Source organism: Marmota flaviventris, chromosome 16 (genome assembly GCF_047511675.1).
Source record: "Marmota flaviventris isolate mMarFla1 chromosome 16, mMarFla1.hap1, whole genome shotgun sequence".
NCBI classification, from domain to species: Eukaryota; Metazoa; Chordata; class Mammalia; order Rodentia; family Sciuridae; genus Marmota; species Marmota flaviventris.
This window is the reverse complement of record NC_092513.1, coordinates 69,825,752-69,851,859: the sequence shown is the minus strand read 5'-3', so window position 1 is coordinate 69,851,859 and position 26,108 is coordinate 69,825,752. Positions and strand designations below refer to the sequence as shown.

Sequence of the window (26,108 nt, the reverse complement as noted above, 5' to 3'; positions counted from 1 at the left end):
GAACCTGGTCCTGTTAGTGAACATGCTCTGAGAAGCTACAGCTCTCGTAAAGTGCTAAACACTCCCAAATAAATATGCCCCCTCAAAACTGTATACAAATGAGAAACATTTAATGAACAACATTTCTTCACCAATAACTCTGCTTAAATTAAGTCCAGGAGACTCTTCAAAGGGACCAAAGAAGCCCCTTTGTTAAGACAAATTCTATATATAGACATCCAAGACAATTACATGATGCATGTAACCAAATATATATAATTATCCTAGTTCCTACATTCCCATTATCTTTATAAATATAGGATAAAAATCAGTCTAAATGACTTTCTCAGACCTCCTCATGGATTAAGTCAAGTCAGCCAGCCTTTAAAAAGTATATGTATGTAGTAAAGATCAAAAGCAAACGTTCTGGTCAGTTCTTTTCTACTCATGGGTTTTACTAAGAATGTGCACAGTTTTCAGGGAAAACACCACAAATGACAGCTGTTCAAAAGCACGGAAATTAATTGGCAGCAGGAATTTCCTTGACTAATGGGGAAAAACTTAAAGTCACATGTTTTGATGAGCTTATTTTTCCCATCCTTAGCCAAGAATATTCACTGTTAATGATTAAGATTTGCAAACAGAAATAAAACCAAGGGAAACCCTGAGTATACTCTCTGTCCTTTTTCAGTGGAACACCACTACCCATGGCAGAATAAAGAATGGAGTTAATGAAGGGAGTTTACCTGTAAAAGATACATCGGGGAAAGGTTCAACTTTCTGCAGGAACGAAACCAAGACACAGTAAGAATAATGCACTGATTGTATTAAAAAATAGTAGCACCGTGAGTACCACCCGCCCCACCCTGTGGCAGGCCATATGCTCTGAGCTGTTAGTCCAGCAGTGAGGACTGATTTCCACTGATCTGTCCACAGTCTCTCTGACACAGGGGCTCTCAAGTCGTTGCCTTGGGACTGGTGGTAAGGATGGATGAGACAGCTGGTCAGGATTAGGCAAACAGCCCATGGCCCTGGGACCAGGTCATGTTACTGTGCCCAGAGCTCACGCTTTGACCTTGAACTCATTCGCATTATGCTCTCATCACCCACACTAACAGCCCTGATCAGCTCTGACCAACATACATCACCCTGTGCAACCCCAGCAACAGCGTGGGCTTTTCATTCTCAAGGCAGTTTGAATTGAGCCCATGACACCCACAGGCTCACATGGGCTTAAACACTGACCCTCAAAGGAGCAATAAGATGTCCAAGGATGAGCTACGTGGCCCATGCCTCCAAATCAAATGACAGCTTTAAGAGAGCTCAAGAAAAGCAAGAAATAGTCTAAGAATTTCCAGAGCATGTGCTCCAAGTGCCACAAGAGAATGACATACCTGGCCATCCCCAGACTTGAAAAGTTAGCAGGGACAATGAGTATATCCAGCCGGGAGAATGGGTGTGTTCCCAGGACAGAGTGTGCAGCTGAGAGGCAAGGAGGGATCAGAGGCAGAAGGGTCTCTTGGCAGACATCCCGGAGGCACATCGGGACAAAGACTCGGTGAGGAATGACCTCCTGGGCAGTGGCAGAGGCATTCTGGAAGCGGCAGGGGTATTCCACGTGACCACAAACACCAGCACACCTGGGGATGACACGAGAAAAGCAGATGCGCTTACTGGTAAACCGTGTCCACTCCTGCTGCGGAGGGGTGGAACTCTTCAACAATGGACCACTTACAGGAGACAGCAGTTCCAACAGGCTCACGAGCAAAGACAGTTCTCTGTTCAAGTGAATAGCAATGAAAGATTACAGATCAAAACACTTACTGAGGGGCTGGGGCTCGGGCTCAGGGCAGAGTGCTTGCCTAGCATATGTGAGACACTGGGTTCCATCCTTAGCACCACATACAAAAATAAATAAAATAAAGGCATGCTGTCGATGTACAACTACAAAAAAAAAAAAAAAAAAAAAACTGATGTGCTTGAGTTCATGGAGCAGTTCAATCTAAGTGATAAAAAAGCAGTCAAATCTTGTTTTAGAATAAACTGAGGGGATGGGATCCAAACTCAGAATAAAACTACCTCCCACCCAAATAAAAACAATTTCTTCCCTCAGTAACGTGCTTTTAAATATCATCATAGGAAAATCTCCAAATCAGGGACGAATTGTAACTCTGAAAGGAGGGGAAAGTACAGCCAAGCTTAAGATAAAAATTCTGGAAATTTTCTAGAATGAGAGACTCATACTAAGATAGGAGAACGAGCCAAATGACAGTTGCAGGTACAAACTTTTCAAAAGGACACAGTCCCTTTGACTGACAAGCAGTCTGGGGGTTCTTCACAAAGCCCATCCAGAGCAGCTGCTGAGGACCCACTGGTTTTCTGAGGCAATAGTCCCGCAGGCTACTGTCAACACAAATTTAAAGGAATTGTCCTTTTAAGTAACTATATGAAGCCCACTCAGTACCATCTGACCACTACCAGTTATCCCGTCAAAGGTGCAGCTGAAGAGAATTCCTAGAACCTGACTTGCAGGTCTCAGGACAGCTATCTACCCACCAAAACTGACCTCAAAGGGAAGTCTGTCTTCTCACCTGCTAACTTGTCCTTTATGCAGGCACAATGTGCAGCCCCTTTACTTTGTATTACAAATTATGATTATGACAGTAGGTGCTTGTTTGATTCACAGTGAACACTAAAAAATTTTTAAACACCGGCCTGTCCTAATATGGGCAGGTTTCAATGACAATTCCTGTTCCAATTTATGAAGTGCCCTTCTCCCAAGCAAGGCGAGCTCTCAGGAGATCCATACAGCGGGGCTCTCCCCTCTGTGTGACTCAAGGAGCCCGGCTTCTGGCCTTGATGATGCTTCATCGTGGTTGGGGGTAAGAAAAATGGAAGGAGACCTACAGAAACTTCAGCAGAATAAAGCAGTAGAAAGAATATAATTACTGCCATTGAACTCTAGCCGCAGTCCCTGGATTGATAACCTCGCATTGGAGTCAGCCAAGGTGCCTGTTGGTAAGCACTTAACTGAAAGGCCAACGTGTCCACCTAATGGCAAGAACCGTTCGGGGCACTAGTTCAATCAAAGGTCTCACAAAGTGGAAATGAACCACCACCACACCTTTTCCTGCTGTATTTACACAGGCATATGATGAGCTACAGTCGTTTAAACTCACACTCCCTGTTGAAAAGCTATCAGAGCGTGTTAGCAATGGAGATCCTGGAGGTGTACAGGCATCTTCTGGATAAAGCCGGGGCAAAGTTTAAATTCCACAAACCACAGTACAACACTGCAAAGAGGCCCTTCATCTAGGAACATACAGCCTGTTTCCACCAGGCAGGTTTATTTCTTATAGACAAGAACACCAAAGGGCAGAAAATAGGTTGAGGTAGCCAGAGATACACCCAAAAAACCCACTTGTTCAAGGGAAAATGTAATTGAGAGTCTCTTGGGAAACATATGGCACTAGCCTAGCTGATGGAAATGATTCCAAGTGCGTGACTGGGCACTATTTTCCATAATCAAAGTCTGAGAGAAAATGCAGGAGTATACAGCCATCAAACCATAGACAAGTGAGACCAGTAAGGCTCCTAACAAAAATGGAAATGTCATGAGGGAGGTAACTCGCACAGTCCTACATGGTGCTATGGTGTGGATGTGAGGTGAGGTACCCCCAAAAGCTCACATTTGATACCATGCAAGATTTAGACAAGAAATGACTGGATTATCAGAACCTTAACCCAATCAGCAAATTGGTCCACTGAAGGGATTAACTGAGTGGTGACTGAAGTGGTGGGGTGTGGTTGGAGGTGGGAACTGGGGCCGTGGCCTTGGGGTATATTTTTTGTATCTGGTGAGTGGAGTCTCTCTGTGCTGCTGATCACCATGTGAGCTGCTTTCCTCTGCCATGATGTTCTGCCTCACTTCGAGCCCCAAGGAATGGAGGCTGGCTGTCTATAGACCAAGACCTCTGAAACCATGTGCCCCTAAATAAACTTTTCCTCCTTTAATTGTTCTTGTCAGGTCTTTTAGTCACAGCAGCTACAAAGCTGACTAAAACAGAGAGACCAGAAAACCTGGGCTTCAGCAGCCGCTCAGAGACCAGCTGTGACCGGAGGCAGGCAAGGTGGTATCTGGGACCTCTTTACCTTCATCTCTCTGCAATGTGGCTGCTGAAGGAGGGAAGGAAGTGATTGGAAAGGGGTGTGAAAGAACTTCCCAGAGTGAGTGCTCTCTAACTGGCTTACAATATATATATAGTGTCAGAAACTCGGCAAGCCAAATAAGACTTGCGCATTGCACTGTACACTAACTACGCTTTAATTAAAATGAAAAAACTGGAGCTGGGGGTGTGGTTCAGTGGTAGAGCCTTGCCTAGCACATGTAAGGCACTAGATTCGATCCTCAGCACCACATAATAATAAATAAAATAAAGGTATGGGTCCATCTACAACTAAAACAACAATGAGAAATGAAATGATCTCTGAGGTTTCTTCTTGAACCATGACTCCATGACAATTGCTGCGTGAGCCCCTCTGTACATCCAGCCTGCCTCTGAAGAACTCAGGGGATGCTGCTGTACTTGCACTGAATCGTCGAGTCTCGCAGAGACCCCATGGCCACGTGAGAAGTTCTCTTTCCGCTCAGGCAACTCTTCACTCTCCACACCTGTACAGAATGCCCCTCCCCACCAGGCCTGCTCTCCTTCAGAAGGAACTGCCCATTTTCAGTGCCTTTAATCATTTTTGCTGAGCTCCTCTGGACTTCATCCAAGTTTCCGTGCCGTGCTTAAACTGCATGGTCCCAACAGAAGCCTAGAGAGGTTAAACATAACACCAGAGTCCTCTGTGGCTGGAACAGAATAAAGTTAATAAGCTTTTGACAGTTTATCTCAGTGCCTTACAGCTAATGCATTACTGCAGTGCTCACCCAGAGTGGGCTGAGTGTGTGGAACTGGAGCTGGAAGAGGGAGTGTTCTTCCTATAATTTAGCCCACATGAACAGTGATCAAAAGTTCAGTGACCAATCCTCTGGCCAAATTTCTGGAACCCAGATGAACACTTTAGGCAAATGAAAGCCTGTAGTCTATAAGGCCCCTGTAAAAGCTAGATTTCCACAAACTGAATTGGGGGTCTCAAGGGTTTGAAGTAGAAAGGGGGTTGGGGAAGGCAAGGGGGACCAGATGTGAACATAACCAGAAACACCCTAGGATTGGAGAGCAGCTCTGCTGGCCAGCCGAGCAGAGAGAGAGAGAGAGAGAGAGAGAGAGAGAGATGTCACGAGTAAACACAGAGCCACCTCCAGCTAACGAGCGGTGGCACCCAGGCATGCCAAAGCCAGGGCAGTTGCTGTTTAATCAGCAGTACTCCTCTGCTGCACAAGCATGCTGCTGAGTGAAGGGAGACCACAGGCATGCTCTACAAGGGGCAGGACCCACTCTGCAGGCCTCCACTTCCATGAAAAGGCAACCTCCCATGAAGGACACACTGCCCTCTCCCCCAGCTTCCCTGACTGTCTCAGCCACTGGGGACTTGGCCTTTTGGGACCTTCGTGCTCACAGAGAGGGTACTTTCGGGCCTGCTCTCTGTCTTGCAGTAGGTGGGATGTGCACCTGTGTCACAGAGACTGCAGCAATCTAGTGGGTCGGCAACCAGGTGGGGAAATTCACGCCATTTGGATCGGAGTATCACCCCACTGACCACACACGGGGCACTCCCTCGGCTCAGCTCTTGTCAATGACAAAACCTTTATTTTAATCCCCTTCTCTCATTCCTCAACTGGTTTTAAATGTAGAAGGACAAGAGAGGAATAGTATTTATCCCATTCTCCAAACCCCAACAGGAATTTTAAGCATCATCTCTTCCTAGAACCCCTTTGGTCTGGCCATCTCTGTCTTTAAGAATGACGGGTGCCAGACCAGTGAGAGGTCATTGTAGTTGTTTCTGGGCAGGAAAGAGAGCACACATAGGGAATGGCTACTACCCACTCCTGGCCCCAGGTCTCCTGGGAACATGGCTAGAAAGTCAAAATAGCAAATTTCTTTCTTTGCCTTCTCTAAATCTTTCACATATTTTTCAACAATGCACCTCCTTATCATGGAACCCTGAGGCTTTAGGTGAAGCCTTCGGGGCTCCTTCCCAGTGAAGATTTTTGGGAACTCATGCACCAAGTCTGCATTCTGCAGAAGTGTGGTTCTGCCCACATTCAAATTCAACCAGTGTGAATGGCTCCTTCCAGCTCCTAGGCTCCCCACTTGTCTTTTCTGTCCTAAGATGATACATTCCAGTCAGTAACAGTGGCTTGATCATGGCAAGGACTCTCCTGTAAGGTCATCACTCAGAATCCAGGTGAATGTGGATTCTGATATTTTGATATATTCTGGATATTTTTTTAAGTCTCCAGGTAAAATTATAAATCACCTCTGCAGAGAGTCAAGCCTGGGTGTGAATCTAGGTATTGTTGACTAAATAGGTATAAGAACATAAATGAGTTACTGTCTCAGCCTCAGTGTCCTCATCTATCAAAGTCAATCTATCTTACAGGTTTATCCTCAGGACTGAATGAGACAATATTTAGATCAAGACTTTCTCTGACTTTAAACCACCAATGGCTTCTGTATCGATTCAGGATAGGCTAAGATATGCTACAATAAAAACCCACCCCAGCGTTTCAGCAGCTCAACATAAGAAAGTTTATTTCCTGCTCATACCAACTCCACTGTGGATCCACTGACACTCTAGGGCACCTGTTCTCCTCACTCAGAAATTTAGGCTTGCCCACAGCTGCAAAATGAAGCCTCCTCTATGGCCCCAGTGCAGGGGAGGAAGGCACTATAGGGTCTCACAGGCAATTAAATGCTCCCACATGAGAGGGGGTTTTGTCCCTGCTGTACACAATTCTCTTCTTCCCTCAAGCAGACATAAGTGAAATCTAATAAGCAAGAATATTCTACACAGCTCAGGAAACACTTCAAAATAGGCATATAACTTACTGACCAACAAGTGGAAATTGCTCCCTTCTGCCAAAAAAGCAAAGCACAGGCAATAAGACATGTGTGTCAGAAGACAGAACACATGGCTTCATCTCCTAAGAGACCAACCCCTGCAGTTACCATGGCAAGAAAGCACAGCCTGCAAGAGAAACCATACGAGGAATGTGTGCCAGGAGTCGCCCTGACTGTCCTCGAGGAGGACCGAACCAGCTGTACCACTGCTCGGATGTTCACCACCCTGAGAAACTGACCTGGTAGCTCTCTGCCAGAAAGAAAAACGGTTCAGTCGAGCAACAAGTAGCAGGCTGGGAATGGAGCATGAAGCACGAGTCTGTACCCATCCTGTGCAGACCCCTGTTGGCTCCAGAGCTAGAATCAGGTGGGCACCCAGGGAGGCCACAAGGGAAAGCCAACGGCCCGCCCCAATGTGTAGAAACAGCAGTGATTTTCTGACCTATTCCACACAGAAAATAAGTACTGAGGTGAGCAAGGCCCCGACCCCGTCAGATTCCCTTAGCCCACTGGCTTCGGGACAGCTTCCTGCACTTCTAAGAGGCCAATAAGCTCCACTGAGGAGGCCATCCATGGCAGCCACCGCACAGAAAGGCAAGTGGCTTACAAAGTGATCCAGTAGGCGAGCTCCGTCTCGTTAGAAAGTCGTGTTTTTGAGCAGACAAGCACTAAAAACCAGTTGGAAGGTGCAGGAAGAGGTGGGGTTGGCCTGAGGGTTCCTCCCTTCACACATACAAATGTTTCAACTGCACTCAGAGGACTGCACACTCACTCCTCTCGCTCTCCCTGCACAACAGCACGCCCACACTTCTCCTCTCTCCTTCCTTCCCAGCAGGCCTCTCCCTGCTGTCTGAATCCTATTTTGGGTGAGGTTCTCGGCAGGGATGACTCACTTTCCCAGAGCCTGGAAGGAACGCATCATCCTGCTCCCTCCAGGGTTTGTTTTTCAGCAAGTTCCCAAACACAAACCTGAAGTTGGCCTCGGAAGATGAGAAGGGTCGTTCTGTCACCAGATCCTTCTCCAGCTTTATTTCTGTCCAGCATCCCACCGCAATTGTGAGGGTGGCAGCGGGCATTGGCATGGTTACGTAGTAATGCCAGCTTGAGCACCCTGTGAAGAAAGCAGCAGCACAGTGAGGCTGTGGAAGGCTCCGGGCCCTCCTCTATTTCTTGAGATACAAGAAGAGCCCAGGGCAGGTCACCCCAACAGACCCCAGGTCTCTGGGAAAGCAGAGGGGGGATGTTTCAAGGCAGGCAAGGAGGTCTGGGCTCTTCCAGCTGTCATTCTGAAGCCTCACAGTGAGGCTGAGCAAAATGAGGTGCGAGGTGGTCACTCACAGCACACGCCTGCGGAGACAAGAACACGTCTCGCTCATTCGAAAGCACAGCTGATATCTCCTGAAGGAATGAATGATCATTTCTGTCCTGAAACTAAATGATTCTTCCTAAATAAAATAAGTCGAGCTAAAATGCACACCATACAAAATACATGACACAGAGGAAGGGGAACTCCTGGGTTTCAGTCCCAATACTGAAATAAATTAGCTACAGAAGTTCATGGCTTAGCCCCTGTCCTGCCATTCCATTCAGATGGTCCTCCCACTCCTCGATTAGCAGATGAAAAACAGGAGTAGAGACTTCCCCAGAGCCATGACGCCCAACTAGTTCCCAAGAGGGGTCTCAACCCCAGGTGAGGGTGTCCTCTCTATGTAGTTCAAACCTTAGGGAAGCTTTGATCAAAGGGACAAGTGACTGTTAACTACCACTGCATTTGCCTTAGATGGGAAAATGACATGATTCTGAAATCTGCATGATTTAGCACAGCATGGCTGATGCACGCGCTCTAAACTGATGCTAATGTCACCTTATATCATGAAGCCCATTCCTCCATTCCTCATGTTTCCACGAGGGGAACTTCCACTGGAGTAACACCTCTCTGTCAGCCCACGTACAAGAGCTATTTTCGCTGCTTTAAATGTTATAGGGTTACACACTCATGGAACAGCCTGTGATTGTCCAATTTGGTGAGTAAGCAGATAAGATGTCAAATTCTGGGTTGAAATATTGACATGCCCACATTGGCCCTAACATGACATTTTCCAAGAGCTGAGCCGAGGGAGTAGTCCTGTGTGTGGTCAGTGGGGTGACACTCTGATTCCAAATGGCGTGAATTTCCCCATCCAGTTAGATTTTGATCTCCATATGGTTGGCTCCTTCATCTACTGATTCTGAACACAGGAAGGGTCTTTATTACCTTTCAAACTCTGCCAACTTAAATTCAAAGAAATATGCTATGGAATTTCTCTAATGAACAACAGAATTTTATGTAGGAAGCAAAGGCTTAAGAACATGTATGATTCCTGGTGTAATCCAAGCCTGGAAGCCCTGGAGGAGACACCTGAGAGAGGGGCACAGAGGGCATGCCCAGAGCTGCTGGAAACCCAGCACAGAGGCAGTCATTCTCTCAGCCTGCGTGAGTTTCACCCTGCTTCTAGAGCCAGGGTAGCCATTATCGAGATCCCTTTTTCTCAGCTGACCAAGAAGCGGAAGCATGCCCTTTGTTAAAGAGACAATCAAGTCCAACAATTCTAAAGCCAATCAGTGATTTACATCGCTTCCACAGCCTTAGACAGAACCATTATCTCCAGCCCCAGTCAGTGGGAAGAGGGTAACAGTCACAGAAGTCTTGGGAGAGCACGGCATGGAGCTGGCCTGGTAGCTGCTCCACGTCTGTGTACCTCAGTGTCGGCCTCTGATGGCCCCTCACTCCCTGCAACCTGATGCCTCCTGATGCTCCATGGAGAACTTCAGTTTGCACAAAGCCAAGAGAGCAGGTAGGAGGTGGAGTAGAAATGAAAGAGGAGGAAAGAAGGCCCGGGTTAAATATTCTGAACGAACACATTTCTTAATCAGAGGGCTCTGGCCAGTCATTATTTTTCTAAATTATTTTTGAGTGTTAACTGTGGGTCCAGGTTGAATCTTAAAAAGTCAAACCCTTCGAGGCTTGATAAATCAGCAGCAATGGTGAGGTGTCCAGATAAAAAATGGAAGCTTGAATGCATAAGGCCATCTTCACTTCCTCCCAAGCCCCTTTTTAAAGAACAGTGAAAGGAGTTTTTTTTTTTAAGTCATAAACCATGAGAACAGGGAGACTAATCTAGGAGACAGCTGCAAACACTTGAAGCTAGAATGCAGACGGCAGAGACAAGTGATGGCAGAACCACACCCTAAGTCGGTGGTGGAGAAAGAGAAGACGCACCCAGTTTCACCCTCCAGAAGCCCAAAAGGCTGCTGGGTGGAGAAAGGTTAACCTGAGCAGTGATGAGAGCCGTGGCAGCCTCTCCATTCTGCACGCCTGGGCTGTGCCCATCCCACCAACCTGGCAAAGGACGTTTTCCAAACAGAAGACAGGGCTCTCTGTGCCACAGGGGTGTGGGAAGAGGGGAAGAAAGGGCACAGGTGAAGAAAGTGAACAGGATGTGCGTGCAGGACCCCAAGAGCACCAGCCATCTCCCAGAAGGCCAGTGGCCAAGCTTTCACCCTCCAGGCAGGACACTGAAGAAAGCTACCCCACCACGGGCAGAGCCCAATGACAGGAACACCGGAGGACTCCGTGACAAGCCGGTGGTGAGGCTCGCAGCTGGAAAAATCTCCGTGGGCACTTGGTGCTTCCCTCTTCCTGATGCACAGAGACAAACCAAGGACCTCCAGGCACCTTCAGAAAGCCACTCATGCAAGAGAGACCAAAATAGACCAAACAAGCAACCACTCACGGAGAAGGAAACTCACACAACATCACACACACAAACACCCAGAATCGAGGGAATTTACTGCAGTCTTGACACAAATGCAGTAGAGTATCAGAAAAGGGCATTCTGCAGCAATGAAATGAAAAATACATTGGAAGGAAAATTCAATGAAAGGAATGGGATGAAATCATAAAGGCAAGGAAATCCACCAGAAAGCAGAGCAAAAACTGAATAAAAAAGTAAAGACAAAAGAGATGAGGGGTGGTGGGGATGAGCTCCAGAGGCCCACATCCAGACAGCAGGAGTTCCAGAAGGAGGTGACAGAGGGACAGAGGGGAAGCTGCCAGTTTAAGGAATCCAGAAGCACTGCCCCAACCTGGAGAGAACACGGGTTTCCAGACTTAAAGGACTCAAAGCACCCAAAGCACTAAGTCCCTTGACCCCACATTAAGATACATCATTATAGAATTTAGAAGCTTGAGAATGAAGATAAGATCCCACAAGCTTCCAGAAAGAGAAAGGGGTGCTACACAGGGTTGTGCATACATATCATAAGGACATTTTCAGACATGCAGAGTCTCAAAAACTCACCTCCTACGCACCACATCTCCGGAAGGGACTAGACTATATAAAGAATGCTTCGAACAGAGGTAGTAAGCCATTAAAGAAGACAAAGGAGCCAGTGCAGGAGAAAAACAGAGGTCGCCTGCAGAAGGACAGAGATGGGCAGCCAGTAAAGGGGACACCATGCCCACCAGGCAGCCAAGGAACCCCAGGAGACGGCTTCAGAAGGAAACCCGGGAGAAAAGGAGATGTGGGTGATCACCTTAAAAGGAGTTCTGAACGGCTTTCAAAGAGTCTAGGCTTGGGGCTGGGGATGTGGCTCAAGTGGTAGTGCGCTTGCCTGGCATGCGTGCAGCCCGGGTTCGATCCTCAGATCCTCAGCACCACATACAAACAAAAATGTTGTGTCCACCGAAAACTAAAAAATAAATATTAAAAAATTCTCTCTCTCTTTAAAAAAAAAAAAAGAGTCTAGGCTTGACAAAACCAAGAAAATGGGGCGGGGGGGGCATGGCAAACAAAACACCACTATTAACTCCAAGAAAAACCCACACGTACAGAAATCATAATGTAATCATAATTTCATTATGAGACTCAGCTCTCAATGACAAAGATAAAATACAAAGAATGTTGACTTAATCAATGCTGTGACATGAGTCACATTGGGAAGACAGGATGTGGGGAAGGAAGCAGGGAGGAGAAAGAACTAAATTTTCACCGGTGGGACACGGTGAATGCTGACGAGAAACCAGAGCAGGTGAACACAGGGAGTGCGTGTGAGAAACCCAGAGAATTGTTGAACTCTAAATATTGCATTTTTAATGTAAAATAATTCAAAACAAAACCAACTAATCAATTGATCAAAAGGTAAACTTATCAGAAAAACAGCAGCATCTTTAATCCTGAAATACTATCAAAATGATGAAATACAGCTGGAAGGAAGGGCCGTCCACAGAGAAGGTGCAGGCGCTGCTCCATCGGGAAACCCTCTAAGGAACAAAGCAAGTGCTGAGCACAATGGTTTCTATGTTCTGTGCTGAAGTTTTGATCCGATTTTTTTGCTACAAGTCTAGTTCTTGGTACCATCTATGGCCTAGGCAAGATGGGACTTGTGGAAACCACAAGAACTGAACTGAAACTGCTTCCAAAAGAAATCACTGCTAAGGAAATAGGAGGTAATCACGAGATCCCTGAACAAGGGCACCAAAAATCCAGAGCTCCTAGTGACATCACATCCCAGCACCACTGTCAGAAAGCGTGTGTACCTTCGAGGTAACACGGGGAGGGCACTAGGAGCCATGAAGGGATGTAGTAAGAGGAAGAATGAGATGAGCCACAAAAAAATTACCAATATCTTAAATAACCCAGAATTGGGGAGTGAGGTAGCCACAGTGATAACAGAACCTGAACTGAGTCTGACGAGAACGCTTTAGAACTGTTGTCGTCACTCGAATCACTCCTCCCTCGAAGGTGGCTGCACAGTTAAATAATGGAAAGAAAGATTCTGAATGTTAAAGAGGATGCCCCTCTATACAGCCCACAGATTTTTACTTTCTTAGATTCCTAAGTCCCTTTTCTAGAGGGGCTCATTCGGACCAAACTGCTTCATAGTGCAAGCTTTTAAAACGAAACCTTTTGGGAGCTACCAAGTGACTGACAAACAGGGGCAGATCAGCAGACTGGACCACTAGGAACCAGCCAGGAACCCAATTCCCAAGGACTGTGGTTGACCCGAGATGTTTCTCAGGAAGAAGAGTCTGGCCCTGAGCTTCTTGTCCAGATCTTAGGTGAAAGCTAGAGCCAGTGGTGACATCACAGAACCCTTCCACACACTAGAAACTGTGTTCGTTAGCTCATTACTACGAGGACATTTCCAAGGTTCCTTGGTAATAGAGAATCTTCCGAGTTGTGTGTCCGTGGATGACTCCACTCGGCCCATCTTGCATGAAGACTGCTTGCTGCCACAGGAAACACCTACCTTGTCCCTTATATAACTACAAAAAATATGAATAACAAGGTGGAAATACTGCCTCAGAAAACAGAGCTTTCATTCCAAAGACAAAGAGAAATCATTTCTGGATAGGCTGCTGTTTGTGATAGACAAAGGGAACGATGGGAGTCTATTCTGGTGCATGTCCATGGGTTAATTCCCGCTCCAGATGCTGCGGCTCCACAAGCAAAGTGTGGGCACACTGCTCGATCTCAGTAGGCACCAGTGTCGCAGTGTATTACAGGGGAATGATCACAGCATTTGTCTCATAGGGTTCTGGAGGATTCAGTCAGGTAATACGAATAGAAACCACTAGGCACAGTACTCAGATCCAGCGCCATCCTCATCATCGTCACTGTTGTCGTCACTCGCATCATCTGCAAGCTCTCGTCTTCACAGCTGCCTCTCCCCGGCGCTCAGGCTGACTTTCTGGAAGCAGAGGCGAGGGATATTTGGAGGTATGGCTGCCACATGTGCACCAAAACCCGTGACCTGAAGGGGCCCACATATGGGGTTTAAGGTTGAATGGCATTAAACACAGTGCACACAGAGCGATCCATTTAAAGGAGAATGACAGCCCAGAGGGGGCATCCTGTGTGACTTCACATAGAATGGACCATTTGGAGACTATTTAAATGGTGTTTACTTTAAATGAGCCATCCTTGATAAAACAGTGAATGCCCTCATTTTCTTTTTTTGATTCAACCCACTTGCACTAGACTGCTTTGCTACACCAGCTGCAAAACAAAGAGAACATGCCACACTTGAAAAACCGAGAGTTTTTCCTCTGCAAAAGCCTGAAGATCATCACACCCCTGGATGACTGCACAGCCAGGCCTGGATTCATTAGTAAGGCTAACAAGAGGGGGGTGACAGGAAGGGGCACTCCCTAACTGCAGGCGCCAGCAGCCTCCAGCTCACCTTCCCTTCTGGACAGATTCTGCAAAGGTGGGCTTCTGAAGTCCTCCAACAGTGATCAGAGTTCCTTAACACCCCTATACCACTTTATCAATCTGCAATGTATTCATAGGGGAAAAACTCATTTCAATTGTCTCACCAGCAAGGCAGATCTGTCACAGGAGATATAGTTCCTTTTTTAATATTTATTTTTTAGTTGTACTTGAACACAATACCTTTATTTTATTTTTATTTTTTTTATTTTTATGTGGTGCTGAGGATAGAACCCAGGGCCTCACACATGCTAGGCAAGCGCTCTACCCCTATAAGCCACAACCTCAGCCCCAGAGATACTGTTCTTATAATCACAATAGCAGGGGCTGGGGATGTGGCTCAAGCGGTAGCACGCTCGCCTGGCATGCGTGCGGCCCGGGTTCGATCCTCAACACTACATACAAACGAAGATGTTGTGTCCACTGAAAGCTAGAAAATAAATATTGAAAAATTCTCTCTCTCTCTCTCTCTCTTTAAAAAAAAAATAATCACAACAGCAGCTGCTACAAGACTCAATTATACATTTTCATCTCCAAAATGGGACTGAAAATTTCCTTAAAGATGATTGTTTTTTTTTCCAACAATAGGACTTGAAATGTGCTGATTTTCAAATCACAAGAGGCAGTTTAAAATTTAATTCTGGCATCTTTATGTTTATCTATAAAGCACCAATTAAAAAATAATAAACAAACAGTAGGAAAACCAATGGAGCACAGGAAGAAGAAAAAAAATTAACTTTGAAAATAAGTATCATGAAGCCAGCTTCAGCAATTAGCAAAAGCATGTCTCAAATAAAAAATAAAAAGGACTGCGGATGGAACTCAATGGTAAAGCACCCTGGATTCAATCCCCAACCACCCCTAACCCCCGCCCAAAAAAATAAAACATAAAAAGCTATAAACATCATAACTAAAGAGTATTTAAACAATTACTTTAACTATTTTTTTTTTCAACTACTAGAAACGATCCTCTGAATAGTCACGACGATCCCACCTTCCAGTAAAGAGGGGAGAGGAAGAATGCAACGGAGAGGTCAGGACTCTGCATCCTGAACTTCACAACAACTCTACTAATTATTTGAGAAATTAGTTTTCACAAAAGAAACACTGAAAGAAGAAAAATCAAAACATGGTCTTTTTTACCCACTTCTTTCAGTCATGCCTACCACAACCAGTACACTAAACGCGAGCCATATGGAAAGTCAAATCCTCTGCACTTGGACAAAGAGTCACACCACACAGACGCCACCCTGCTTCTTTAGAATGTCTTTGCATACTAAGCATCTCAGAACTTATATTTAAAGAGCTATTGTTTTCACTGAAAATTAAAACAGGCACATAAATCCCTCCTATTAAAAGCATCCATGTACCTTTTAAACCTTTCCACCATAGTTACACGAACAGCAGGAAGCCTATGGGAACATCAAATCGATGCATACTTTCATTTAGCATATCAGGTCCTTTCCTAAGCTCTAACACAGCCCTCCTCAATTCCTACCCCAAGACCTTTTCTTTCTCCAGCCACAATCTCTTCTTTCAGTTTCCCCAAACTATTCCATATGTTAAAGATTATTTTGTAACAACTTTGTATCACAAATTAAAGATGCTTAACAATATGTATAGGAATGTATTTATAAGCATATATAGAAATACCACATACAATGTATATATTATTTCCCTTCAAAGTATGTATTATCCACACATTGTGTAATATATGCATAAAAAGGAGGGTTGGGCTGCCCTTCCCCTCTTGGCCTGCTTCTCCAGTGCTTAGGTCTTTCAGCAAATCCCAGCTTTCTTGGTGTCACTACTTTGCAGATGCCAAGTCTACACATTCTGGTTTTATGAGCTTAGTGCCACCCTCCTGAATACCCATGGTGTGACCGTCTTTCATTAGTTTTCCTCTGTTATTGCTCAAAGGTTGTAACTGGCACCAGAACAAAGGAGACAGTAAGGCCCTGGGTTGGTGAGCACCAGCACTGCCTAACCAGGGCGATGTGCCAGGCCAGGCCACAGGAGCGGCAGGGCTTTGGGTTTCCTTCCCTGAAATGGGGTAAGGCCTCAGGCCCAGGAGGCCCAGGAGAGAGTGACCTTGGAGAGCTTCGGGTGAACTAGGTAAAAGAGCGCCACCTACTGAAGTAAGAACACAAGCGCTATTACATGTGGGGAGGCTTTCCTTGCAGGCTGGGGACATTCTGGCTGGGGGCATTCCTACAGGAAGACAAGGCACCAGGCTTGTCATCCCAAGTCTCCCTGGAAGGTCTGATCAACGATGCAGATGGCCAGTTCACCTTCTACTTCAGTAACATGGAATCAGTGGACTGGACACCAAGCTGTACTGCTCCAGATGGTCTCGGGTTAACTTCAGTATTTTATATTCACATGAGAATTATGAATGTGAAGTCCCAGACAAAATTCCACAAGCAGTAACAAGTGGCACATACATGCCTTCAGCATCAGTGATCCGAAAGAGGCCATGAGTACTTCTGCATGCGCTGCGTATGTGCAGGGTGAGGAATGCAGGCAAGAGTTAGTAGATATGAATCACAAATGTAAAGAGCTAACTGACAAAGACTTAAAAACACAACAGCACTGTGTGGGACACAGCCCTGGCTCACCAGCAGCCTTCCAATGGAAAACATGAACACATTTGCCCTGCATTCCAGCCCCTTGTTGTAGGTATGGGTATCACCCCAGAATTAATCAAGTTTCCAAGTCTAGAAACAAGAAGCTTTCTCTACTTTGCATTTTCTCTTTGTGGGGAACACACTTAATCATAACCATTCCTAAATGCCTTTTAATTTACCATTTCCTTGTACGTAATTCCTAGTTGCATACTGTGGGAGCAGTCTAAATAGAATTGCTCATTTTGAGCCATCAAGAGGGAAGAAAAGTTGGCTTTCAACTGCACACAGGAGGGTCTGGACCCTGAAATCTTGGCTTTTTCCTGGAATTTCCCACACAGTCAAGAGAAAGAGAATGTCAGAGAGCTGGTGGATTGGGCAGGCATTTTGTCCAGAATGAAGTAATGTCTACAGTCTTACTTTTGCAAAGAAAAATAAAATCAGATCCCAAGCAAAGGCACATGTCGTTTTTAACACCTTTCACTTATTCACATGTGTTTTTCTCCTTCATTTGGAAGGAGCTTCGATAGTCTTACTCATCTTCTTGAGGCTTCCCATGAAAAACAGGCAGAGGATTTTTTTTAGGAAGTAGGAATATGCTAAATTAGACTCAGTAAACTAAACAAAAAATTACCAGAGAAAAATAATAACATACTCAGACAAATTTTTATTCTTCTAAAATTTATGGAGGCTGGAAAAAAGGCATAAACTCAAATTAGCAGCACAACAAAAGAAATGACCTTGAAATCACTTTTGTCACTATGGACAGAGGGTTTAAATGTTCCTTCCATGAACATATTACTTTTGCCTGTCTACACAGGCTACATGAACTCACCGAATAAATATTTGAGCACTTATTATATACAAAGCATTGTACTGGGCACTGGGTTTCTATACTCAATAGTTTGGCTATACTGGGGCAGGAAATACAGGCGACAATAACACACAGGATAACCCTGCGGCCCAAATAGCTTCATGCTGAGGAAATTGAATAATAAATGAGTCAAACAAGTTAATCTAAATCTATGGCCTTGACTTAGCCTTCTTGAAAAAATATAATGACTATTCAGCTAATAACAGTCTTACGATGGTCATTATCCTACAGCCCAAATCATTAGCTTTCTTTTTAAAAAGAGTTAGGAGGATTGATTTCCCTCATGGAGCAAAGACTCTGAGGTCCCTGCCCAAGGGCTGCTGTCATCTCTGCTGCTGTTATCTGTTCCCAGGTACTTTTCCTCCTTCCGGAAATCATCTGGCCACCGGTGAATGTGCTAATCAGGCTGATGATGTGTCAATGTGATGGAAATGGAGACGTGCTGGGCCAGGTTTGGCCACTCATGTTTTCAGGGCAGCTCATAGTTTTCAAGGGCATGGTGCACAACAGAGTAGAGGTCCTATGAGACCAATCTGCCAATCTAGAAAACACGACTCGGAGAGGAAATAATATCACGTTATATCCGCTTACCTTTTTCTCCAGGGGGTGCGATACATTTGTAGACATTATTCCATCCTCAGAACAGCTGTTTTTGGTTCTGGCAAAGAGCTTTATTAGCACTCTGGTTGCCCTCTGCTCACCCCCAGCTGCGGCTACAGGAGACACTGCAGTGCTGCCTGTAGACGTCTTTCTCCCTGTCTCGCTCAGGCCTTCCTCAGTGTGAACTGGTAAAATCTATTGTGTGATATCACACGAGGTGTAAGTAGTGTGAGAACAAGCAAATCCCAGTGAACATCTACTTTATTATAACTCTGCTCTCAACTGGTAATGTTGGGGGGAAAAATGTCCACAGACATATTCCTGGAAGTATCAAAGTTTTCCATGAAAAATTTTAAGTTAATTCTTATTTTAATTTTTCTATGATAATCTTCAAATAGATAGATCAACAACAGACAGATATGGTAGAAGTCAGAGGTCAGAAAACTTTTTTCTGTAAAGGACCAGGAAGGAAACATTGTAGGTTTTGTGGGTCTTTCTTACAAATAGTCAACTGTGCTGTTGTAGCACATAAGAAGCCCTAGACAATGGCCACGAATCCAATAACACTATTTACAAGGACAGGCCGTGGGCTGGATCTGGCCAGTGACCTGAGGGTTGCTAGACCCTGAAAGCATGCAGGTATGGGTGAGTGTTGCCAGATGACTTCAGAGTTCATGTCTGCCTTAGCTTGTGCGACTGCACAGGCATGTGGGGACTACCACCACTACTGAGAGATAATGCGAGAAGAACATAAGGCTGATGCTTTTGCCCAAGTAAAGGCCAGATGATGTCACCACATGTGTGTAAGCTAAAGTGATGGAAAGGTTAATCATCACAAAAACAAACAAAAAATACAGGGAGCCCTCAGTTCCACATTTGTATTGTAAAAGGCAATTTTATGCCAGCAAAATATCAATCTTTATACCAATTTTAAGTTGTTAATCTAAATGTTAAGATTTAGGAGTTTGATCTGTTTTATAATTTTATTTTGGCTTCACAGATGTGCAATAATTCCAAGCATACAGAGTTTATATCTAGTGTTAGGTTGGTAGTTTTGAAAATATCATTCTGATATCAATAATTTACATCAACCTTGGTAAATCATGAGATTTTTTTTTTCTATCTAAAAAGAAAAATAATGCTTAAATTTGTGAAGCAAGGCCAAACACAAAGCCTTCCATCTGAACCACAGGGCCAAACCATGAATGAGAAAGTCCATGGGCAGTGGGGAGATACCACAGGGGATGACCACATGGCATCCTGGGAAGTGCAGTAACCACAAGGAAAACTCAGTGGGATGGAAGACTCTGGTATCAGTGCCTGCTCAACACAGCAGTGTTTCAAAACACACCCTCTTATTTTAGCATGGCAGGGAACCAAACAGAGAAGGCAAAGAAAGGGCCAGGCATGTCTAGCAGAACTTGACCAGAAACGGTCAACAAGACAACAGAGCCTGGACAGAGGAGTGAGGCTTATCAGGTTGGCTCTGTATACTGGACTAGAAGGAGTTCAGCAAACACAGGGGACAATGAAGGTACCACAGGAAAGTGACATACTTTATCCCGTCTGTTGGGTCACAGGAGAGAGGAAAGCCATGAAGGCTGTGGAAGAAAATCAAACCAAACTGGCAGAATCGAAGTGAAAAAAGACATCATCCTTAGGACTCAGCAAGAACAGGTCTGGGGAATCAATCTGCTACAGAAACCAAAACCAGTTTAGGAAACTGGTCTTGTCATTATGAGACAAGAAGATATAACTTCTACGAAATAATAGTAAAAAGCCACGAGAAGAAAATAGGCTGAGGTGTAAGTGGTACCAGACTGATATAAAAAAAAATGAAGTTTTTTTTAAAGAAGGATTGATATGTTACAATGACATAATTTACATATAGAGTGGAGTTAATAAAGAACAAATATGTCACTACAGAAAAGCAATGGAATAGAGTGTAAATAATAAATGAAAAGGTAAGTCACACCGACTGGGAGTATATTTTTGTAATACATATATCCGGCAAAAGGTTTACGTCTAGAATATTATAGAAAAGTATTCTTAATACTTGGAAGAGATGCTTTTCAAAGAAGAACATAAGTACATCTAATAAATGAAATGCAAACTAAAAGCACAATGAGATGGTATTCACACTCAGTCAGAAGGCTAACAATCCATGGATTGACACTGCCAGGTGCTTAGGGTGATGAGTAGCAACCAGAACTCTCAAACATTGCTGGTGGAAATATAAAAGGACACAACCACGTTGGGCCTAGTTTGGCAGGTGCCAAATCATAAGTTTAGAAACTTACACATATACTTTTAAGGGTCTAGCAAATCCACTCTTAGGTACTTGCCCAAGAGAAGTGAAAACCATGTCCACAAAAGTCTCATACATGAACGTCACAGCGTATTTTTCAAAATGACCAAAAGAATCCACATGCCCACCAACAGACAAGTGGATAAATTGTGATTTATTCACACAATGGATGGCTAATTCATCAATTAAAACAGAATAACTTACTGACATCTGCAGCGATGTGGATGAATCTCACAAACACCACCCAGAGTGAAAGCAGTCAGATGTCAGAACCCATACTGAACAAATGCACTGAGAGGGATTTTTGGAAAAGCTAAAACCCCTCTATAGAGATGTAAAGTAGCTCAGTGGTTGAACAGAGTCAGGCAGGGAGGACTGAGTACAGGCCACAGGGGATTGCTGGGGTGATGGGAATGCTCCACGTCATCACAGAGGTGCTGATTAATCACAAAGGTGTAGACATCTGTCAAATCTCACTGAGTGATACATTTTAAATGTATGCATTGATTATATGTAAATTAAACTTTAGTTGATTCAAAAGAAAGGCAGCATATCTAGATTTGTTCTGAAGTTTTTAATTACAAAAATTTTTAAATTTTTTTTTTCTGAGCATCTAGGCAGCAAAACCAGACTACTTTCAAAGAATAAAAAAATGTGTTGCCAGATTTCTCTCCAGAAATACTAAATAAGAGACGATAGTAATAATATTTATAGTCATTTAAGAAGGGGAAAAAATTGACTCAAGAAATCTATATCCAGCCAAGAACTGTTCATAAATGAATACAATTAAAAGTCAACTTAAATAGGAAAGGGACCTCAGAAAATAGGCTATACACCCACCTTCACAGGAAAAAAAAAATTAAAGCATTTTCCCAGCCAAAAGACAAATCAAACTTAAGAGCTCAAGAATGAAAAAAGTTATTGCTAGAAAAGAGGCTGTAATACAAAAAATAGAACACAGACCTGAGACAAACACTGGGAGACACAGGGGAAGAAAAGCACCAGAAGTAAATACCCACAAAACTACTTATTGGATACAGAGTGGAGTCCAGAGCCTCTAGTTAATTAAGCTATGAAGCATCCATTAATGAAACATCTGTAGTCTTAAAAATAATAATAATTTTAAAAAAGCTCTTTCTGATTTGACATGAAATATCTATGAGATCAATTTCTTCTAAAGGGAGAAGTGCTATTCACGTATATAGCATGCCACTATTTATGCAACAAAAGAGAAAGAACATTACACAAGCAAAATTAGTAACCTGGGTTGGCCTGGGAAAGGGTTACTGGGCAGCTAGGAAAAAAGAAGAGGAAGGAGACTTTATTGAAATATGTTGTCTACTTTTAATTTGTAAATATTATCTACTTTAACAAAAATTTTAAATGTATTATTTACTTTGTTTTGCCTTTATTTTGGAATCAAGTAAATATTCAGTGAAGACTTCAGTACATATTTGTAAATCTAGCTTATGATAAAAAAGACATCACAGGGGCTGGGGTTGTGGGTCAGTGGTAGAGCGCTTACCTACCATGCGAGGCCCTGAGTTCAATCCTCAACATGACATAAAAATAAATAAAATAAAGGTATTGTGTCCAATTACAACTAAAAATTTTAAAAAAGCATCACAAATCAGAAAAGATACACTAAGTGCTCTTAGAGCAACTGGTTTTCTAGTTGGAAAAAGATAATTACTTAGTCCTCACTTCACAATTCTGTTGAAAACAATATACATAGAATAAAGAGTAAATTATAAAAATTAAGCTATAAACAAAACAGGTAAATCTGAGTACAAAGAAAGACTTTCCAAAGAAATCTGATAAATTTGATTTCACAAACATTAAAATATCCTGTAGTAAGAAACCTCATGTAAAATTAAAGGTATAATATCCTTAATTTTTTAAAGAGCTAATCAATTTTTTTAATATTTACTTTTTAGTTGCAGTTGGACACAATACCTTTATTTTATTTATTTATTTTTATGTGATGCTGAGGGTCGAGCCCAGGGCCTCCTCACACGTGCTATGCAAGTGCTCTACCACTGAGCCACAACCCCAGGCCAAGAGCTAATCAAATTTTAAAACACGACATACTGTCCTCAGTATAAAAGTGGACAAAGGAAATGAACAGACAGATAGGAATGAAAATGGTTAAAAAACAGATAGGAACATGTGAAAATCACTCACAACCAAAGTGACCCAAATTCAAGAGCCACTCCCCGTTGCATATCTGATGAGCAAAATTCAAGAAAGCCATGACCTCACAATGGCTGAGGGGTATGTAAGCTGGCACAGCCCCTGGAGAGCAACACGGGATGTGCACCACAGCTTGACACACGCTCACACCTCAGGCTCGGCAACTTCCACTTCATATAAAATGTCTCCTCAGGAACTTTGTGATAGGAGAGAAAATGTGGAAACAATCAAAATATCTGACATGGGAGTGTTAAATAAATTCTGATATAATTTGATGTTGGCGTGAAATTTTGTTGTGTGAATTCACGCAACAAAATTTCACACCAACATCAAATTATATTTAAAAACACTCAATAACCTGAAAAATATTCAACAATCACTGTATTAATAAAGGAAGCAGAATAAACACTGCTATATGCTATAACAACAATTTTGAATTATTCTTACAATCCACATAGATTTTAAATCTGAAGGAAAATGCAACCAAACTTTAGCAATTATTTTTCTCTAAAAATATTTAACTTTATTTTCTTACTTTTTTGAGTATTTTAAAAGTTTCTATAATAAGTATGTGAGAAGAGATGCCATATTTTAAATAAATAATACAACTACCTTGCATCAATATGCTCAGGGTTTAAACTAACAGATTAGTTCTGGAAAAGCAAGTAATTCACAGATAAAAACCTGAAGAATGCATTAGCCCCTGCCTTCCAGCTTTGTAATACACCTTTGGTTCAGAACTTCACGAAGGAGAGCTGTATAGAATGGACCTCTACCAGGACTACCCCAGCGGGCCAGCCAATAGTAGCACTATCTCTTGACCTATGAAAAACCAGGTACAGACACCAGATCCAAACCACAGAGAACTCAACCGTAATGGTGTTGCCATGACACACTTGCCTGCCCAGAGTCTGCCCAAGACCACCCACTTATGGCCCACAAGCCACTAGGTGAAAGCAACTGCTGAAATAATCCCTGAATTGATAACTCTGGCATGAAGAGCCCCAAATCCCAAGCCCAGACTCTCAAGCACCCCTCCCCAGCCCCTGCTTGTTTTCTCTGGCAGGATGTTTTATAGTATGTTCATTTCCAACTCAACTAATAAAGCAGCTCTTTAAAGTTTAGAAAAACACTGCTTATTGGGTTCCTGGGTCCAGCATGTGTGCAATACATAAATAAGCAAAGAACACATGTACAGTACCTTCCCGAAGCTGTGTTGGCTTGGCAGAATTTTCCCCACTCATTAAAACAACAAAAGATGCAGCTGCTCGAACTGTAGCCTGCCATGTTGACATGGCAACGGGTGGCTCCTGGCACGGAAAAAGGGCCCTGTTGTTTATGGGAGATCCCACAGTATAAACACATGGCCTGCAGAATAAAGACAAAGACACAAAGGGGAGAATCTTCAAAATGAGTTGTCATTTTTCTCACTACCATGGTAGTGAAGGTTAAGTTGAGCTTTCAAAGTGAAAACATTGAGGCTTTGTAGCTGACTGGTTTCAAAGCACACTGAACTGAAGCTGCCAAGGGGCTGGCCATGTGAATAGCTGAGTGGTTATTTCTCCCAAATGAATTACTTAAATATGTAAAGAGGATTTTTTTTAAGGAGAAAAATATTTTTTGGAAACAAGTTTTAGATACAAGTCTGCCAAGTACATATACCCTTGCCCCTCCCCTTAGGCTCTTATGCCTTCAAAAGAAAAAAGTTTTACCAACATTCTTATACACTTTTTGGAAAGTGTTCTGGAAAAGAAAATATGTTTGGAGATCACTGAGATATTAATGCTTGGAAAAACAAGCTGGTGGTCTCAAATCCAGTGCTGGCGGGCAGATAACCCAACCTTAGAAACCACCTTCTCCAATGGAAGCCTTGTGGGAATCCTTGTGGGAAGGCCAAGAACAGGGGCTGGCATGTAAACAGGACTGTGGGTCCCGATAACCAGGCTTGTGATGGGAAGGCCAAGCGTACAAAGCTGTTACCAGCAAGCCTATGAAACCAACGGATGAAGGCAAGACTCTGCTACAACCAAAAAAACAGAAACCCGCCCAAACCGAGAAGGGCCCTTCCATGGCTGAGCGGTGGAAAGGACCTGCAGCATCAAAGGAATTCATTCTTTTAAATGGCAGAGCAGAAAGTACAAGATTGACTCCTTGGGGAAACCACCTTAGGAAAATTTTACCACTTTTTGTTTTCGAGAATTTATGACAAATATGATGCTGTCTTAATCAGTTTAATTTATGGTGTGAGTGAACAGAGAGGAAACAGCACAACTTCTTTTTGATAAACTGGTTTTCTTTCCATTAACAACATTATCATTGGACACTTGCCCGTTCCTACCATGCACAGGAACACACGGAATGATGGCCCTACTCTGTGGGTCAGGACCCAGTAAGGACAAGAGAACCCTGCTGGATCCTCCTAAAGAGAGATAACAATATAAGAAATTGGACCCACAAATGACACCAGGGCTGAGAAGCCACCAGGCACAGCAAAGCAAGCCTGAGACCAGCTCCAGCGGTGAGCAGCAGTGACTCTTCCTCTGCGTGGAGGAGCTGTGTCACCAGGCCACAGCAACAGGGGCACCTGGCAGAAGCCAAAGTTACAGAAGACTGTCCAGAGGGAGCCAGAACCACAGAGGAGACATGGTCACACAGATGCAGGGAGAAAGGAAGAGATTGCTAGTTACTTGCCAACTCCAGCTCTTAAATCTTCTACCACTGCTCCCCATTGGCCAAACCTTGCAGGAACCCAGAAGAGAAGTGCCTGGGAAATGAAGTCCCTTCATCCAGGGACGATCCCACTGAGAGCAGAAAGTGGTCTCAAGAGTGAGCAGGAGATGCAGTGTGCGTGCGCTTACCCACAGGTGTGCACACCAGACACGCAGTTCCAAAGGCAGTCAGAAAATCCATTCAGGTTAGCTGGCCAATGTACTATGAGACTGCAGGCAGGTCCCTTCACCTTTCTGTCATGGGTAAAATGAGGAAGGGGAGGGCAGGCAGGTGACCTTGATCATCTATTCTGGCTAGTAAGTATATAATTCTTGATCTCAAGTTTATTGTTCCAAGAATAAGGAGCAAATTTTCATATAAGGCCCCAGATTCTCCCATCAATTTCAGCGAGTTCTGAGCTCCCACTCTTGTCCCCTTGGGTCCTTGGTTAATTGGCTTAACCTTAGTTAACTGTCCAGCCTCAGGCTGTTTAAGTTCCTAATAAGAGGAGAAGCTGCTAGTTCTCACCTCCTCCCAAGTGGGGCAGTAATAGGAGGAGGG

At 43.8% G+C, this 26,108-nt stretch overlaps 1 protein-coding gene across 10 annotated transcripts in view; it reads right to left on the bottom strand.

Moving 5' to 3' along the window:
* The window catches only part of Aopep (aminopeptidase O (putative)), a 306,012-nt gene that overhangs the window by 235,987 nt on the left and 43,917 nt on the right, over positions 1-26,108 (bottom strand). For 9 of the 10 annotated variants that reach the window (XR_011704742.1, XR_011704744.1, XR_011704743.1 and 6 more), the window contains exons 3-5: positions 24,040-24,206; positions 7,956-8,097; positions 1,374-1,619 (exon numbers count right to left, since the gene is read on the bottom strand). Coding sequence is in view for 4 of the 10 variants with exons in the window: in XM_071602504.1 (XP_071458605.1) it covers positions 1,374-1,619; positions 7,956-8,097; positions 24,040-24,206 (555 nt within the window). In the remaining 6 variants the exon portion in view is untranslated. The remainder of the gene's footprint in view (positions 1-1,373; positions 1,620-7,955; positions 8,098-24,039; positions 24,207-26,108) is intronic. The other variant, XR_003585436.2, reaches the window with a different exon arrangement.